The 18,334-nt window shown below is 41.1% G+C and overlaps 1 protein-coding gene across 1 annotated transcript; it reads right to left on the reverse strand.

The window, feature by feature from the left end:
* Positions 1–4,432: 4,432 nt before the first annotated feature.
* On the reverse strand, positions 4,433–17,584 carry ST6GALNAC5 (ST6 (alpha-N-acetyl-neuraminyl-2,3-beta-galactosyl-1,3)-N-acetylgalactosaminide alpha-2,6-sialyltransferase 5). Its single transcript, XM_009873738.1, has 3 exons — positions 17,179–17,584; positions 11,840–11,947; positions 4,433–4,664 (listed from the first exon to the last, which is right to left on the reverse strand). Exons 1-3 carry the CDS (start codon positions 17,577–17,579, stop codon positions 4,433–4,435), a joined length of 741 nt encoding a protein of 246 aa, XP_009872040.1. The 5' UTR covers positions 17,580–17,584.
* Positions 17,585–18,334: the final 750 nt, after the last annotated feature.

An 18,334-nucleotide genomic window follows, 5' to 3' on the forward strand; every position in this document is an offset into this window, starting at 1 on the left:
CACCACAGAACGGAAGGAGATGCTGGTTCACATCCTGTTTCAGCACGTCTGCGTTTGCCATGGAGCCTGTTCCACAGCCAGCCAGGATAAAAGTCACCATCTTTGTTTCCACTGATACCGAAACTCCATCTACACAGAGATCAAATAGTATCTTTTGACATTTCATCTTTTGTTCAAATTTTCAGTGTAGAAAACATTTAACAATCTAGTAGTTTTAATGGTATCTAGCAAAAGCAGAGCCATTTTACATGCACTTTATAAAACACTCTGAGAGTTTTATATTTTTCTGCCTCGGTACGTAGAAGTTTAGCACCACCTTGGACTCTTCCCCTTTCATATTTCCTAGGGTTTTTTTAAAGACATGTCAATTTATTGTTTTCCTCTCCTCCTTGCTCCCTAAAATCTTATACTTGTGTTATGCAAGGTGTGCTTCTGCAGTAGGCAGCTGGAAACTCAAAGTGATTTGTATTAACTGAAGCACCAGGAAAGGTGAAGTACTGATACCTGTAAGGTCGCTATACTTCTCTTTCACGCTACACTTTGCCTTCTTACAAGTACTCTTTCACTGTTTAACTGTTTCTTTTTTGTTAATTTGTTGGGGTTTTTTTAAAATCACTAAGCTATGCTTTCAGTTGAACTAGAAATTGCATCTCCTTGCATCAAATACAATATCTAACTTTCATTAGTCAGAAGGGGTTATCAGAATTTTTTGAAGAGTTTTTGTAGCATGTGTGATCTATTTGTAGAATATCGAAAGAAACTTCTGCAGGACAGCCATTGCTATTGAGCCACAAAATTTCACTCTGTCAGCTCCACCCTGACTTTGATCTTTGTATTGCCTCACCCATCCTCCATATTTTTTTCCAGCTATTTTTAGATTGCTGCGTTCTTGCCTCCTTAGAACTATTTTGGGTAACAATCAGTTTCCTATGAAGTTTGCCTGAGAAATACTGCAGAACAAGACCCGGGTAAGCACCTCCTGGCAGAGTTTTATCAATTTAAACTCCTCTTTGTGTGTATGTCTACATGACTACACAATTTCAGTCTATGACGTTACTGTTTTGTGCTCTACTGGACAGAGGCAGGGTAGCTGTCAGCAGACCTGAATCCCCCTAGAATCTAGTTCTAAGGCTGTAATATGTGGCCTTAGTAATGTTCTTAATCTGCCCTTTCCTCAGTTCCCTGAGCCAGGAATAAACTCTTCATTTGTCTGGGGTGCTTTAACACTTTGGAAGGAAGGTCTCTGCAAAGCACATCATGGTTTTGCTTTGTATCATGATGCTGTTAGTTGGGCATCTTGCAGCCATTGTGCCAAAACAACAGAAAGCAATAGTTGTGGTTTTTTTCCATTCTTAGTCACAGAGATATTTTCTTTATCATTCTCAATTCCAGCTGCACATATCACAGTATAAGAGCTACGGCTCTTTGAGATGAAAAACAGCTACACTGATGAAGCCAAGCATAAAAGGGTAAGGTACGCAGAACTCAAGTAACAGATCTTAAAATTGCTGACGTCTGTAAACACCATTTTGCAAGAGTTTTTAATATGTTAAATGATGCACATTGAAGATCATGAATTGATTGAATTATAGGGAAGAGTGTAAGATGACAGCATAAACCAGAGAATGGCAGCAGTGCCTAGTTTGTACTACTTATCTCTCGTCTGACAGCATTTTCTATCATAAATCTGCTTGGTTTGTAACTAGGCCATAAATGCTTACTTCAGGCTGAAATGTAGCAGGTATATGCTGTAGTTCAAAAATTCTGCTTTTATAGAAAAATACATCAGTAATTTGTAAATTAAAATTGTAGCACTTTAAAGATTATTTACATTTCTTATAACGTGCTTTTTTTTTTTAGAGTGGGTTTATGTGTCACATAAATCCGTGTGATCAATGCTGTTTAAAACTTGCTGTCTCCTTGGCTTCATCACATTCCTTTTGTTTTATATCTACAGGTGTGACTTATGCTTAGAAAATACTTCATGCTTTTTTGTAATTAGATGGAGGAACTTTGCTGAAACATCACCAGAGGCCGATGAGATCCAAGTGAGTTTTGGGTTTGTTTTGTTTCTTGATCACATTCTTACCGCTTCAGCTGAGCTACTTGGTATTGACCAGACTTGCAGCCAGGAAACAGGCACGTGGAGCACAATGGAGTCTGGCAAGTGCCCACGTTTCTCCTGAATACTAAAAGTAGATCAGTGTAATCTATTTTGAAATGGTCTCTTTTTAACAACAGCATAGCTACACATTTAGCATACACATCCTGCAGCTCTCGATTAATGGGAAACTGAGAGCTGTTTTTTTAGAATTACAAGATCTTTTTATTATGTCACTAATCAAATAACAAAAAGATGGTGGCATCAGAGGACCTGTCAGTGATCTTGCAGTCACATCAGAAATGATCTGTAAATCAATTTGAGTTCATCAATTTGAGCAATATATGCTGGATACACGCCCCAGTACACATGCTGAAAGTGATGTTCGAATTACCATTAGTTCAAAATCCACTCTAATTTTTTTTGGTAGAATGTTGTGAAATCAAGTGGAAGGAACAAAACAGAGTGAAAGAGGGCGAGTTAGACACCAGCTGACAAGAGACAGGTTACAAGCAATCGGCAATAGTAGAGCTTTGCGTTCAGCTTGTATGCTGAGTGGTGTGTACCAGGAAGAACACCAGATGAAAGCTTTTAAGGCAAAAAATAGGTTACAGTTTCTTGCTCTTTGACAGCAGGGAGGGCTACAGCAAGGAGAGTGGCTTTTGGCAGCCTGCTCTTCAGGTCCAGGCAGTGCTACAGGGGTAACACTGTTTTGCCTCTGTCAGGGCAGTTCACTTTCTCCCCAGAGAACTGGGGTGTCTGTAGAGAAGGTGCAGCTATCGCTGTCCAGTTTTGGAAAGAGGAAGACCATGAGTTGTAAGTGGGTTTAAATGATCATGAGTTTGGTCCCAGTTCTATGTATTGCCTCTGAGGTTCAGCTTCTTGGATTTAGACCTTTTAAGGTAATATCTTTGTTCTAGCTTTAGTATTTGTCTAATGAGAGACACCTTTCATCACCTGAGGTATAATGTTTCATGCAATAGTTACTCCTGCTGATTACTTTGAAGAAATTAGAGATTTAGTATTTGTGAGGCAAAAGGAAAAATGTTACCGTAACTGAAATCTCCTTTATTCACAAGCCATAAGCAACCCAGTAATTCACACTGTGAGGTTCCATATACAGCGCTAGCATTGTCCGTCCCCTTGGTTCACAGGGACTCACCATGCATTTCATGAAAAACCTGTCAAGTGTAACTTTGCTCTTTTCAAAGGGACAGTTTTGTACTCATGTTACTCTTCGGACACATCCCAACTTCAGTGCGGTCCAGGATCTTGGAGATCAGTGACGGTCCTGGAACAGCGGAAGGCAGAGATTTTTGCAGGTGCAGTGTTGTAATCTTTTAGGCTAGTCTGGCTGGAATTGTAGTACCTGGTAGCTTAACTTCTTGATTTCAGAAATTTGGTCATCTTGTTTCGATCAGTTGTTGGCTGGCTTGTAGTCTGTTGCATCAAGAGGGTTGCTTCTTCAGCCTCTCTCGCAGGACTAGAAGAGGCAGAAGAGAACACAACCCTTTCCAGCCTTAGCCTGGTCTCTTCACTGGAAAGCACGCTGCTATAGTTAGTGAATTTTCTGCATAAATTTTGCCCTCCTTCCTCCCACCCCTAATGAAAAAAACAGCAGCTTGATAGCACAGCAGCAAATGCACATTAATATCAAACAGAATTTTCACGAACATCTTCATATTAACATGAGATGTCAGAATGTAAAGTTAGCTAGATCTGCACATGGGACCATTCTTGCTGTTAAAGGCTTTAGGCTGGAACGGAGCCCAAAATTTTTTAAAAGAAATGCAATGTTTCCAGATCAAATATTAATACATGCTATACAGAATCATATTTTTCAAACAAATTTTATAAATAAAAAGCTAGGCCTTTCAAATCATCAGCAATATTAATTTTGGATTTGAAAGATTATGAAAGATAAACAACCACATAACTGTGAATTAGAAAAATACTGGCCTAGGTTGCATAAAAACCTCCATTAAATAAATACTGTAAGTTTTCACTATGAAAATTCAGTGGCATTGTACTTTAAAAAACTGTAATGAGTTAACCATCCATTAACGATACTCAAGTTGTTTTTCACAAATCACATACACATACGGGAAGTCAGGTCGCCAAAAACGGCTAAATACTGGATTAATACACAGTTCGACAGAAAGCACTCTTGATCTGCTCTGCTCCTTCATCATCACTTCCTGACTGTCGTCGCAGTTATCAGCTGCAAATCCTGCCATCATTCTCCTCCAGGTCGCCTTGCTGTCCCAGAAGGTCCGACACCCCGAACGAAGGCTGATACAGTAGGTGACCGTGGTCCTGCACGTTCATCCATCAGACCACTGGTTTAATCTCAGGGTGACTTACAGTGAGTGGTTCTGGTTTCCAGTCTGGTTGAAAAAATTGAATATTGAATGTCCGTGCCCAGTTCTCAAAGACTCGTTTCTCTGTGATGAAACGGTGGTGACTGCCCTTCCGTCCCCGCTCATGTGAAATGTACATTGTGCATTCATCAGGTCCCAAAGGTTCATAATAATGATAAGGTACTGAAAGATGATTAGGATCCCTGTGGAAGAAAGAAAATAGATGGAAGCCCAAGATGCTCTTTGTTACTGATTGAAAAGATGCTATCTTTAATAAGCCAATAGGCTCAAATCTACTTTTTCTCCCATTTAAACCAAATTTCTAGGTAGCTGTATTTTTCCTGCATATTTAATACTTCAGAATGGGGCAAAGGTGTTTTCTTTGCTCTTTCTGTTGCCCTCCTCTAATCCCTTCCTCCCACTTAAATAAAGGACAGCAGTAGCTCAGAAACAAGGGAGAGTGCTGCAGGGCTGTGTTACTACTCTGAAATTTGAAGCAGACTGCTTGAAAGAGATTTATGTCTAGATTGTGATTTGTAAAAAGCCTTGCAGAGGTATTTACTGAACTGGGGGAAGAAAGCGAAGGGCAGGGTGGAGGGGAGGTGGTTATCGGGGTCACATCAGGTCAGCTGAACATTCCCAGCGTGGTGCCCCAGGTTCCGAGTGCACAACCCGAACTGAGTGTATCTGCCTGCCAGGTCAGGGATGCAGTCTGCAGTTGCTGGGTTTAGAATTAAACATGTGATGCACAAATGGGCTCTTTTTGACTTTGCAATGGCAGCTTTCATGAATCTAAGCTAAAAATTAAAGCATTTCACCCGTGGCAGCTTTCTGACCTTGTAAGCCAGTCGGCATTAACCAGGAAGAGATGGTGTGGTGACATACTGGATATGCCAAAGACCAATCAGATATCTGGGATAAAGCACATTTTAGCAGTTCTAACCTCAACGTTTTGATGTTACTTTCTGTAAAAAGCATATTTGTATTATAATATGACAGAATGGTTTGTTCTTCTTTTGTTTTATTCCTATATTAAACCCATTACGTCTTTACTTCGGGCACAAGCATTCTGGGCTGCCAAGAACTTGTACAATCCTCTCTGTCATGAATTCAAAGAGAGACAGGTGGCCCAGGCAGAATAATCCAACTGTACTGATCTCCACAGTTGCTGCTAACAAACTATTTTGTAGTGGCAGAAAAGCTATTCCAAACATTACAATTTAGTGAAGCCTTGGAACAGCTCCATGCTAAAGCCTCAGCTGAACAGGACGCTAGTACAGAGCAAGAAATCTTATGTAGATTCAGGGCTGTCAGCTCTAATATTGAGTTGATTATTTTCATTTTGAAGAGCTAATATTTAAGCTTCCTTTCAACTGAATGTATCCACAATCTGTCAGTCTTCTGTCCTGGTAATTATTTTTACTGTGCAATTCCGTCACCTACGCAATTCCCTAATTTTTCTTATTTTACCATTATCCATATTGTATACGGGGTGGTAATGTATGATATTGCTGCTGCTTTCCATTTGTACCTTAGATTAACGTTTTAATTCAATCAGTCTAGCTTCAAGGTAACAACACGGTGATCAATCTTACAAGACCTGAATAACAATAAAATTACATTTCTAGAATAAGATGGATTCTAAATTCACTGTAAATATTCTCAATGGCATACACAGAGTGAAAAGAAATCTTTCAATACCTCACCTACAGAAAGCATATTTGTAATGTAAAAAAATACCTTTCATATAGAAATTGAATACTTTCTTTTAGCTATAATTAGTAGATCTCAATCTTCAATGAATTTTTCACATACTTTTTTGATACATTGGACCTGATAATCTCTTAAATGAATAATTTTATAGTTACTCTAACAGGATACATTTTAATGTGATTTATTTTTTCTTAAGAACTACTAACCAAATAGGCCTCTGCCTGTCATGTAGACTGCTCTTCCTTTCTGCACTGAAGCTGGATTTTACTCTTGTGCTCCTGAGGGTAAACCTATATAGCGTGGTGTAAATTTACCGCTTTGTATTTACAATTAGCAGAGTTGAAATCGTATCTCTGGCAGACTTTGACCAAACGCAGTCACAGTTAACTGCCGAGGGCCCAGGACAGCGAAGTGAGCCTGCAGGGCTGCCGACCCCAGCACCTCTGGGTAGGTTTGGTTGGGATCTGTCCTCTGTTGTCCCACCCCCTTCTTTCCTCTGTTGTCCCACCCCTTACTTTTATGAAGGCCAGAGTTGGGTTTGCAGAACACGAAGTAGAAGAGCAAAAGGCAGGAAATTAATCACCGTATGTCTCTTCCCTATTTCATTGCTGTATGCTGAAATTACCAATGGAGGATGATGGTCACTGAAGTCAGATTTCTCAGAGATCTATAAGAAAACTGGTCATTTTCTTCCCTCCACACAAAAGCCAGAGTAGACAGGTGCAGGGGGTAGGTGGAGCAGCTGGAGAGAGAAAGCTTGGCAGCGGTCCTCTTACTTCTCCCTCATTCTAATAAGTATTTCCCTAGAGTTACACTCTTCTGGTGCCTTTTTGAAGTAACATTATGAAGCCTGTACCTTTCAGTAAGCGCTTTATCTCTTACATTATCAGTATTCTACTAGTGGCTATTTTAGCAATGGATTTGCCTTTTGAAGACAGGAATTCCACATGACCTCAAAGGCTCTGAAGCTGGCTGCAGGGTAGATGCCCCAGGTGAATGCCCTGAGCACCAGGCTGTCAGGAGGCTGTAGCCAGTCGCTCTGTTCTGTGCAGTACTGCCAAGGCTTCTACTGGCTAAATTTGAGGTGAATTCAATGCAAAAAATGAAAATGCTGGAGACTTTAGGCCTCTCCAAGACTACTTGGTGGATTTGAGGCTAAATTCCAAATGTTAAGATTTAGGAACTCTGAAAGGCAGTTAGACACCCACGACACTTTATCTGAAGTCTTGTCTTTCTCCTTTCATGGGAGTTCCGGATTGCCCTACAGTGCGTGCTAGTAAGGGTTGGATTTGAACTCCTGCTTGAGTAACCACACCATAACCCAAATTAACTGTACTGTGTTATCCTCTAACTCTGCAATTAGCTTGTGTCACCAGCAAATGAAACGCATGAGTAATTTCTATACGGAAATTGCTTGCCACCTCATTTATTAACATTAAAACAGATGCTGTTTTATCACTGACTGATACTGGACATTAATCAGTATTTTGTCAGACTTTGCATGCATATTAATATCACAGCTGGGAGGAATCTAGGAAAGTTCCTCTGTAAAATATACTGTACTTCCTGCCTAATCGCCTGCCAGCACAGCAACTGTGTAAGTACTTGTACCCAATGTCAGTCATCTGCTGTTTGCCACTTCAGCGCACATTTTCCCACAGATGGTATCCACCCCCAGCGAAAGCTGAAAATACAGCAACGGTGTTTGCCTCCAAAGAAACAAGGCATAAGAACAAGGCCATCCCTTACCACGTTCTGGTCAAACTCTTCCTTTACAAACAAAGAGCCATTAGAAATCAACTCACTAAAACTCTATGTACTCACTCACAAGCTTTGTAAAATAATTCATCTTTTGAAGGGTGAATAAAGTGTCAATAATGTGTTCAGTGATGGACAAGATGCTGTGCCAGGACTATGAAAAATTCTGGATAATTTTTTGTCTTCTTTTCCCAGGATCTCATTTCCTTGACCTCTATACTAGCCCTGTTTTCCAAACCATTTATGCATTTTGTTATTAAGCTATTAAGGTAATGAGGTGAGATTTAGGCATATGGACCAAAGGATGTGACTTTCTCCTCTACAGCTTACAGTCCTGTGCACATCCCTTCTTCCACCAAGCCACTCCTGAGCCCCAGGAAATGTAACCAGGAACAACTGCTTCTTTGCACTTGATTTAAAGCAACAGAAACTGGAGAGAGGGAGGTAAGAAAACACTACATTTAAAAGCTGTACCCAAAGGAATAAATTAGAGGATTTCAAATGCCAATTTTCAGGCAAATTATCACAGATGGGAAATGGCCTGGCAGTCAAATGAGGATTCTTATAGGAAAATGAACTGACTCCATAATTGGAGCAAAAATTATTCATATTACTTAAAATAAGGCTCAGATTTAAGCTTTACGTTTCTGTGAGCTCCAGAAGGCCCGTGAAGAGGAGGGGGTTTAGAGAGCTCTCCTCACTCCCACCTTGAGTTCTCCTTGTGTGCACGAGTACCCACAGACCTCAGCACGACCCAACCTCTCGCTGCCCCTGACACCCAGTGGGCAGGGACTGAGTCACCACCCAGCACCTGGAGGCTTCTCGCTGCCCTTCCTGCCCGCACTGCTGAGCAGCCACCAAGAAGAGCGGCAGTGCCGGCTGTGTGCTGGGACCTGGGTCACAACCTGGCTGCTGGCAGAGGGAGGCAAGAGGAGAATCCTTGATATCCCAGTTGGGGAGTCCTGTGCTCACAGCAGGCTGCCGAAGGGAGCGCAGAGAGGGAAATGCTTCCCAGCTAGGGGCTAGTTTGCTCCAGCAAGGGCTAGGGTTGGATCCCCAGGTACTGTCAACAATATGGGACAAAGGAGTGAGAGGTGCACATCATCTGCAAAACTTTTGCAACGTGCATAGAAGCACAAGATTTCACCTTCTGCTAAAATGTACAAGTCAGATGTATTTAACAGCACGCGAGCAGTATCAAAGCCATTAACCCTTACTACAGCATAAAGCTGCAGCAAAGTAAAGGGATTCAATTCACTGTAAAGTACTAGAAATTTATAATAATCAGGTCACCAATTCCAGTTCAGCTATAAAAATCAATGTCCAGTGAAAGTAAATAGAACTGAATCTAAAACACGTTGTTGCAATTAATAGTGACAAATCTTTTAGTCTCGACGCCAGACTCCTTCACTAGGCTATTTTTCCTGCATGGCTGAAAAGCAATTTGGTTAATGATCTTAAGCTAATAATTTGCAGCAGAATCAACAGTACAGTATTCATGATACCTTTGAGATGTCCTTCACGTTACAGATGTGATACTAACTTAGTTCCGTGACAGCGATCCCCCACACTCATTACGTACTCCACAAATTAATACTTAAAAAATAATGGGTATCTGCTGAAGTTGTAAATTTAGTGATATTAACTAAACAAAAATATTATTTATATTTTTAATATTATTTATATATATTTTTTAAAAAAGTCTCAACGATTCTTTAGTTACACAGCAAATAAAGTACCTATATTATCTTGCACACATGAGGGTGATTGGGTGGGATTTTGTTGTGGTGTTGTTGTTGGTTTTTTGTTTTTTAAGTGGTAGATTTGTATTTTGTCTCACTGAAAACCAGAAACTATGGCTTAAAATTGCAGAATGTTTCCTTCTTTCTGCTGTTCTCTTATTTCTCTGAAAGGAAGGACTGTTTAACTTCTTGATGAGTGGCTGAAGAACAAACTAAGAAAGATTAACTGTATTTATGGCAAATATAGCTTATAGCTCTTCACGGATAGCTCCTTCCAAGCATGGCAACTACAGTTTTCCCTTTCCTCATCTGAGGAATAAACTGAAAGACAAGACACTTTATATTCTTTTGATTAGAAATGATCTTTTCACTTTTTCTGACCAGGAGAGTGTAGTATTGCTTACAGTCTTTCTTGTGTTAGAATTTAATATTATATCCATTTGATTTCAGTGTATCATATGGTCTCAGTGACAATTTTAGCCTCTCTTAAAAATAGTGTGGGTTTGGGTTTTTTTAAATTAAGTATATGTATTTAAACGACGCCAGTATCACCTGAAAAGTTGTGATTGAGCATTGCTTTGCAGTGAATTGATGTCTTGTGCATTTTTAGATCAGATCACCAGCTTATTTAGGAATTGCTCCCATGTGCCACTTGTGGAATAAGACACACACCAGCCACTTAGAGAAACTGAAGAAGTGTGTCTTGGCCAACTGAAATGACAGGGGAACTGAGAAGCTGTGCTGTGCAAGGTATTTATGTTTTCTGGAATATTTGATGTAGTTTGTTATTTTCCTTGGAGAATTCATGATTAAATCTGGCAGTACATCACAGCATTTATCACCAGCGTTTTGTTATAATTTGCAGAAATTCTCACAAAGCAGAATTTGGTGTTGACATTTTATACTGTAATTTCTTCAGGGATTTCTGCTGCGTGCCCAGGACAAATGCAGATTTCTGAATGATCCCTTTCAGTGCTCAGAAGAAAGTCAAAGCTGTTCTGCTCTTTGATAGGCAAGCTAACCTGCCCCTGCAGCCTTGCGCCCCTTGCCCCTGGAAGGCACCTTGCATTAGTGAATGAACCAGATTTCAGCGAGATCACTAAAATTGCAACTGAAAACTCAAGCAAATACTTCTTAGTGAAAGGGATTTCTGAGCAGGAGATGAAACGCTGCGCTGATGCCATCGTTCCAGACTGCCGGGGCCGGCTCGGTGTGTTGCCGGGTCACTTGGCAGTGCAAACGGCATCAGGACCAAGTGTGGGCACATAAACACACTTTTCTGAACCTCCAGCGTGCTAGGCCTGGTAATGGATGGACAGGTGATATTTAAGTCAGTGTAAAGAGGTAAAATAAATTTCTGTGAATTTAGACTGGATCGGTACTTTGTATCGTGTGGCCAACATGATTCTGGTCTGGTACCAGAAGTCCTGAAGACTGCTCCACAGTGGGAAACTTAACCAGCACCTTGGCTCTGAGTCTCGAGTGCGGCTGGAGGCACAGCAGAACCAGAAAATGTGCACAAGCTCGTACTTTATAAAACCCTGTGAAGAGGTGTCAGGGCTTCCACTGACAGAATTCATGTGCGGATTCTACTACTTGTGGCCCACACCCTGCACACCCGAAATGGGTGATTACAGGCCTGATCCATCTGTTCTGTGGGGCCAAATTCTGTGGGGTTGTTTTGGTGAGGTTTTTTTTTAGGAAGCTAGTTTACTAGACGACTGGTATTTACATGATAGAGATACAATGATCTTAATTTGAGTTGCAAAGGAAGTTCCATTTAGAAACTAGTCACTCTGAGAACTCTGCTCCCCTATTAACTGGGGGAAAAACTTTAAAAACAAATTAAAAGTAATGTATTCCAGTACTTTTTACAGATTAATTTCATGCCAATTATTGCATTACTTTTAGCTGATAAATATTCAGAGACTAAAAGAAACCAACAAGATGGATTAATTATCCCATACTACAAACAAAATTTTTAAATATTTTATATAACATAATTAAATGCTGTTTGTTGTTTTCAGAATCAGATCTTGGGAGATGTTAATTAATTGCTTTAAGAGAACAGAAGACATGTTGCAGAGAAAAAAATAAAAAGATTCAAATATTTATCTGTAATGTTGAACCTTATTGGCTGATAATTGTTCCAAAATAAATCCTACCTGCAGAAATCCGGTGGCACCATGCCATAAACATTTATTCTGTCACAGAGCTCTAATGCGATAGTCATTGTGAACCAGCCCGTGCTAAGCCAAGTGTTGGATATCTTCCTGAAAGCAAAAACATAATTAAGTTTCTAGGCTGACAAAAATTTCTTGTGATATCTGAAGCAATTTCTGTGCTTTTTTCTTTTTTCATTCTTGTGAAAGGTTATGAAAATTGGGCAACCAAGACTACTTTGCTCATTCATCTTTTGATGCTTTTGCTAGCATCTTCTGTCAGTGGAGTAATCTATGCAGAAACTTGCTGTAATTAATTCTGGGCGCAGCAATGTTAATATTTAGCTGACCTTTTGGTAAATTTACTTTAAGTGACTGAAACTTCATGCCCCATATTTATATTCTTCTGCTAGTAATCTATACACATCTATAATCACCTAACGGAGCTTACACACTAAGTGCTCAGGAAGACGTGTCACGGAGGATGAAGAGGCCTCAAGTGCTTGGTCTGACCATCTTTCCTCCCACCCTGGCTGTGATTTGGTTTCTGGAAACACTCATGCACTCACTGTGACTGCTGAAGTGAACTCTCAGGTGCAGCTACGTGTGTCTCTTAGCCAGCCTGGGAAACTTCACCCTTGTGCCTGCCCCTCGTCCCTTCCCTGCCTGCTGGGACCTCCACACACGAATGACTGTGCTGCAAGGGAGCCCTCTAAGGCAGCTCCTTTCCTGGCCCTCCACAGACCAGGAGAAGTCTTTAAAGAAGCACAACGGATCCCATCATTATTGATGCAAAATAGAAGATGTCTCCATGTAACTGCTCACAGATATAAGACATTTACAAGCTGTGCTTAAATTTTGCTGTATCACAGGTTCTTATCTGCAAAAAGGCAACAGTAACGGTTCCTCTTCCCAGAATTTGCTTGTCATTGCTGTTTAGCGTGTACCGTAATGGTTACCAGTTGCCTGGCACGTGCACTCGAAGTCCCAGTTCTGTGTGAAGTTCCTGCACTGTCCCTGCGCCAGGAGGGAGCTGGCAGCCGTGGAACAGCATGGCCCATAAAGTGCCAGTAAGAAGCATGTCCTAAAGGTGTTCCAAAGGCCTGTTTAGGGGCAGTCCCACAGGACCAAGTCAGGCACCTCTCTTAGAAGTGGAGGCACATGAAGGTGGGTGTTTGATCCAGAGAAAAGTTCACTCAAAGGTGTCCTTTCAAATCCTGTTAACGAAGGAGACAGCACGTTTCCCTAATGGCTGCTCACTGGGCTAGGAAAGTCCTGCAGGAAGAAGTTCAAGCATGTGTCATCTGCAACCCAAAAAGGCCTCAGATTCCTGAAGACAGGCTGTCACAATGTCTGGCTCTCCTTTCAGCTCTTACTAAAGCCAAGGCACAGGGAGAGCAGTGCAGGCTCGTGGGTGGCTGGTGTGCTGTGTCACACTGTGCTAATACACAACCCACATTAACCCTGTTCCATCGCACCTGTATCGGCCCAACACCTGACAACATGGAGTTCTCATCAAAGCAACCTCCTGGGAATCCCAGGCCCTGGTCCCAGTCCCAATGCCATCGTTTACACTCTACCCAGTGATACTGGAATGCACACCAGTCCTGGAAGCAGGGACTTGGAACCACAACAGCCACTGCGAGCAAGTGCCAGCGATCTCTAGGATGTAATTAAGCAGGCAGGAGCCCACCCCGCAGCTTCCCAGGCCAAGGCTGAACAAGCTGGTTCCAGGCAGGTCTCCTATGGGGCAGTAGGAAGGGGATGTTTTAAGCAGTGTCAGATGGAGAAAAGGTTTCCCGTTTCCTTGGTGAATTAGACTATTGCAAAGAAAAAAGTAAAAGTGGTGGTATCCGTGCTGGCTCCTTAAAAGGCACTTCTGAACCTAAGGTAATTCTTTAACAAAAAATGCCTGAAGGATGCTGGGGAGTCCAGGTAATCTGTCCTGTCCTTTGTAGGTCAACAGTAATGCACGCACTCACAAAATGTACATTTTCACTGCTCCTCACATAGAAACTTTCAGGCTAAGCTAGCATTCGGAGAATAACATGATTTAAGCATCTCATTAGTTCCAATTATGGGGCCTTATTTATTTTCTGAATTTGCACCTAAGCTTGGGGCGGGTGGGGATGAAATTTGTCACAATGTCGTAGCTGAGTCATAAGCTCAGCAGAGGTCATCAGTTACTGCAACAATACAGAACAGTAAATAAAATATTTTGTCTCAAAGTTACTAGGAAAAGGAAAAGTAGGGAAAATCCTAACAAATTTACTTTCTTGCTACTTGCGAGTTTCTGAGCCTATGTATCACTAAGGAATTCATGAACATGGCCAGGCTAAGAGTACTCTGGAGCTTGCACAAACAAGGCCACTGCTCCAGGTGCCCCAAACCTTACATTCCAAAACCAAGGACGCAGTTCTACCCAGACCATGGCCAAAATGTCTGGGCTTTGCACAGATCAGGCGACCAAGCCAGGCTGCTGGCTTAAGGTTTTATTTGCTTACACACAATTACACTGTAATTTACTGTTTTCAATAAACAGGAAAACAAATGAATTTAAATAAACTAGCTTAAAAGCTAAACAATGAAAAAAAGATTTTAAAACTTATTCAAGTACTTTGACCTCCTTAAATACCATGTCTGTAGGACAGCAATACAGAAACAGGGTTACAGTGTCTTGCCTTTTCATTAAAGATCTGAACCAGAGTCCAACAAAAGAATACTGTTTTTATACCTAATCTGCTGTAATGAAAGAATATGAAGAACTGTCATGTGCTTATTAGGGGAAATTATCAGATATTCTTTTATACGATGAACTAACACACTGTGCTGATAATTCTGTAGTGCACACTAAATTACAATTAAAGGCCTTTCTGCTCCACCAAAATCTCATTTATAATCTCTATGGAAATACTCTTCCTGCAGTTATTTCATTTATGCTTCCTTTATCTAATTACTATAATATTGGTTCTGAATCATATTTTCTTAATGTACCCTTATTCAATTATGAAGTTATTTTCAAGTACAGCTACTTTATAATACCAAGTATATTGCTCTGCAGCCTTTGTCATTCACTGTACTATTGAATTGTCAATGTTTTCTGAAGGTTTCCCTTCATTTCAAAAGATTTTTTTCCTCAAAATGAACAATGCATCCAATTACCTTTTTTTCTCATCAGTTTCAAGACAAAAATGAATGGCTTGATTATTGCAACCTTGCAGTCGGGCTTCTCTCTCCTTCCTTTGGTTATTGCAGGCACTAATGTTAAGAGCTCAGCAGAAACCTCCCAGGAAACAGCAACATTCTGGGCCGTACCGTGTTCTGCTCCTGCCCCCACAGCTACATAAATTTTCTTCCCTTACAATTTCCTTCCTACCCATGTTTCTTTTCATCTTCCCTCTCTTTTTCTGTGCTGCCTATTCATTTATTTTCATCTCCCGTTTTAATCTTCCTAGTCCTTCAAGTATGCTGTATGTGCCCTCTAAAGGAGTGGTTCCCACACAGCACAGCTTGCAATTTCTTAAAAGCAAGAGGCTGAATTTTGCGAGCATCCGCGTGTCTTTGAGTCACACTGGGAGCTCAGGGTGCCCATGACTGAGTCCACTATAAACTCGTTATAACGTCATTAATGTCTCAAATGCCTTGAGAATATTTCAGGAGCCACGACTGAGCCTGGTGCCTGTGCAGAAAAAGATCTGTCAGCACATGCACAGCTGTTGGCCTCCTCCTCTGGCTGGGTGATGCACAACCAGAAAGAGCGGCTTTGCCTGAAATTCTCAGTGTTAGGAGAGGAATGGGAAGGGACCTTGGCTGCCCACGGCAGAAATTGCTGGACTGAAGCAGAGGGCGTGAACTGCTCCTCCAAACTGGGAGCTGCACGGTGTCGTACACCGAGAGGGTTGTCTCAGACAGGAGGTGGCAGAGTGCGTTCCTCCTGCACGGGGACTGACCCTTAGGGCTGATGGTGGCCCATGTTGCAGTGCAACTACAGCTTTGTTAACTGTCACGCCTTTGTAAATACTGCACATACAGATAATTCTTGGCACTTTTCTTGAAGGGTTCAAATGCTTAATTCACCTTCTTGCTCTGCTCTACTCTGGATAAGCAAACCTGGACAAGACCATAACACATCAGAACTGGCCGGGTATCTCCCCTCGTTATCCTTCCATCTCCTTCTAGCAGAGTCTTTGGCAGAGACTTACAAATACTGATTTGAGTATGAAGAGAAAAAGGACCTTTAATGGTAAGAAAGTGCCCGAGTTCTGTGTGCCCTAGTGTTAGCGTGAGTCAGTCAAGAACGCAGATGTGCAGTGATCCAGTGGAACTGAAGAGAGCTCTGCAAGCAAACCATGTGGGGTATGGCACCGGCAGCAAAGGTACTGTCACTGTCAGCTAGGAAGATACAACAGTTTCCTTTTAACACTGGTTCTGCCCCTGTTGTGCAGCCCAGAAAAACAAAGTCCCTGCTCGTGGGTCTTCCTCATCCACAAGAGGATCAAGCCCAACTCCACGCTTTGCTGTGTATTTATAACATTTGTGAAGCTACAAAATCTCACCATGAGTTACTGCACAACAAACCTACCTCTTCACATTTACCTAGAGTGGGGACCCCATTCTATTTTTACAGCAGCATATTTAATAAGTAAAAAATAGAAGTTCATTAAAAATAAATGTATTTCTTGCTAGGAAGTCTTTGGTTTAAATGCCCATTTTCAAACATTATATGTGAAAATGCTCAAGTCCTGCAGTGGGTCACTTACTTAAAATTTGATTTGAAGATCAGCCTACAAGTCATAAACAGTCTCATAAAGATGTAACTATCATAATAACTTTCCTTTTCCCAGTTGGAAATATGAGATGAACTGTTCTGAAGCACCTAATGTATGACTAATGTTTATTTGTTTTACAAGAAGCTTTGCAGCTGCAATGTTCCAAGGATGTTTAAATTCAATAAACAGCTATTATAATTCACAGAATGGTGGCATTTCCTCTATAAGGAAACATAACCTATCCATGTTGATTTTTCAGAAACTGTAAAAAAAACTTTCAGGTATATTACCCCAAAGTGAGATTTAAAGAGCTCCTGCCTCCTTGGCTGTATAAACAGTATTCTCGTATTCAAAGTTGATGAGACAATACTCCACACATATTATTTTGATGGAGATTTTTTACTTATGTTAGAAGTGATGTTATTTACATGTCATACCACATTACAACTCATGAGGGAGAGAATTTAATGGTTGTGATGGTTCCTCCGAGCAGATCTGAAATGGGTTTATCTAAGCTACATTACATTAGACTACTATAAGACATCCCCCAAACGTATCCATGGAAGTTCTCACCTGTCTTTTCCAGTTTCCCGTTTAAAAAGGTCATCGAACTGAAGCATCTTGTGGCGAGAAATCATATATACTTTTAACTGAGGCAGTATCTGATTCATCAGCTGCAGGTTATTATACACCAGGCCTTTGCCATCTCTCCTCATGTAGCTGCTAGGACCCCAGAAGATAAACACAGCGCCATGGCTCATATTTAAGAGTTCGTTGCGATTTCGCAAAATCCTCTGAATACTGGAGTGTGCGATGACTCGAAGGCTCGTTTTGTTTCCAACATCTTTTCCGTAACCTCGAGTAGGCGCATCATTCATTCGTATTACGCACTCTGTCTCGTCGATTCTGTCACCTTGTTTACTTCCCAGAAGGTGTCCAGAGCTGGTTACCAACGCACAACTCTTGCAGTGCATTTTTAAAGGCTGTAAAGACATACATACTTCAGAATTAGCTGTAGGTATCTTCCCATTCACTACAAGATAACTATATTTTACAGCAAAAATCTCACTGCACTTTACATAAATGTCTCCCATCAATCTTCGTCAATAACGGGGGACACATTACCAGTACATTTTGTAGAGGGGGGAAATGCAGTATAGGTGCATAGCCCTTAAGGTTCCTCTGTGGAGTTAAGTCCACTGTTTAAACCCTCCTTTCTACTGCTGCTTCATACACAGTAATCACACCAGTTTCTATACCGTTCCCAACTGCATAGGATTGTAATTCCTCCACTTGCCATAAATGAGCTATAATTGGAGTATTTTTTTATTCTTCCTCTTCCAATTTTTTGCACAAAATAACCAAGCCTAAGTCTTCACATGCACGGCTGTGAATAGCTTTTCAACCTTTGGGTCAGGACATTTTGCTAAGGGAAGAGAGTTACACCTTGGTCCAGGCCTTCCACGCTATTTCCAGGTGGGTGCCATAGCCACGGCAGTGCTCCTGCTCGACAGTCAGAGCTGGTCATTAATGTCTGCGTTTATTTTATGTGACACTGAGTTAGTGCACTACAGGTCATGGTTAAAAGTTACACGGTAAAATGGAACAGGACGTGCCTGTTCAGTGAGCAGTTGGCCTAATGGAATCACAAGAGTAGAACAAGCTTTCATCAAAATAAATGAAAATGTATGATAAATCATGTTACCGAAGTATGTCGCCAATATAGATG

This window comes from Apaloderma vittatum, unplaced genomic scaffold, assembly GCF_000703405.1.
Source record: "Apaloderma vittatum isolate BGI_N311 unplaced genomic scaffold, ASM70340v1 scaffold337, whole genome shotgun sequence".
Classification (NCBI taxonomy): Eukaryota; Metazoa; Chordata; class Aves; order Trogoniformes; family Trogonidae; genus Apaloderma; species Apaloderma vittatum.

Bases quoted from the DNA above. Each gene is read 5' to 3' on its own strand.
- ST6GALNAC5 (XM_009873738.1), bottom strand. From the start codon at position 17,579: ATGCACTGCAAGAGTTGTGCGTTGGTAACCAGCTCTGGACACCTTCTG. The intron at 11,948-17,178 runs GTGAGAACTTCC...TTTTGCTTTCAG, and splicing joins CGGGAAACTGGAAAAGACAG to GAAGATATCCAACACTTGGC. The intron at 4,665-11,839 runs GTAGGATTTATT...TTTCTTCCACAG, and splicing joins GTGCCACCGGATTTCTGCAG to GGATCCTAATCATCTTTCAG.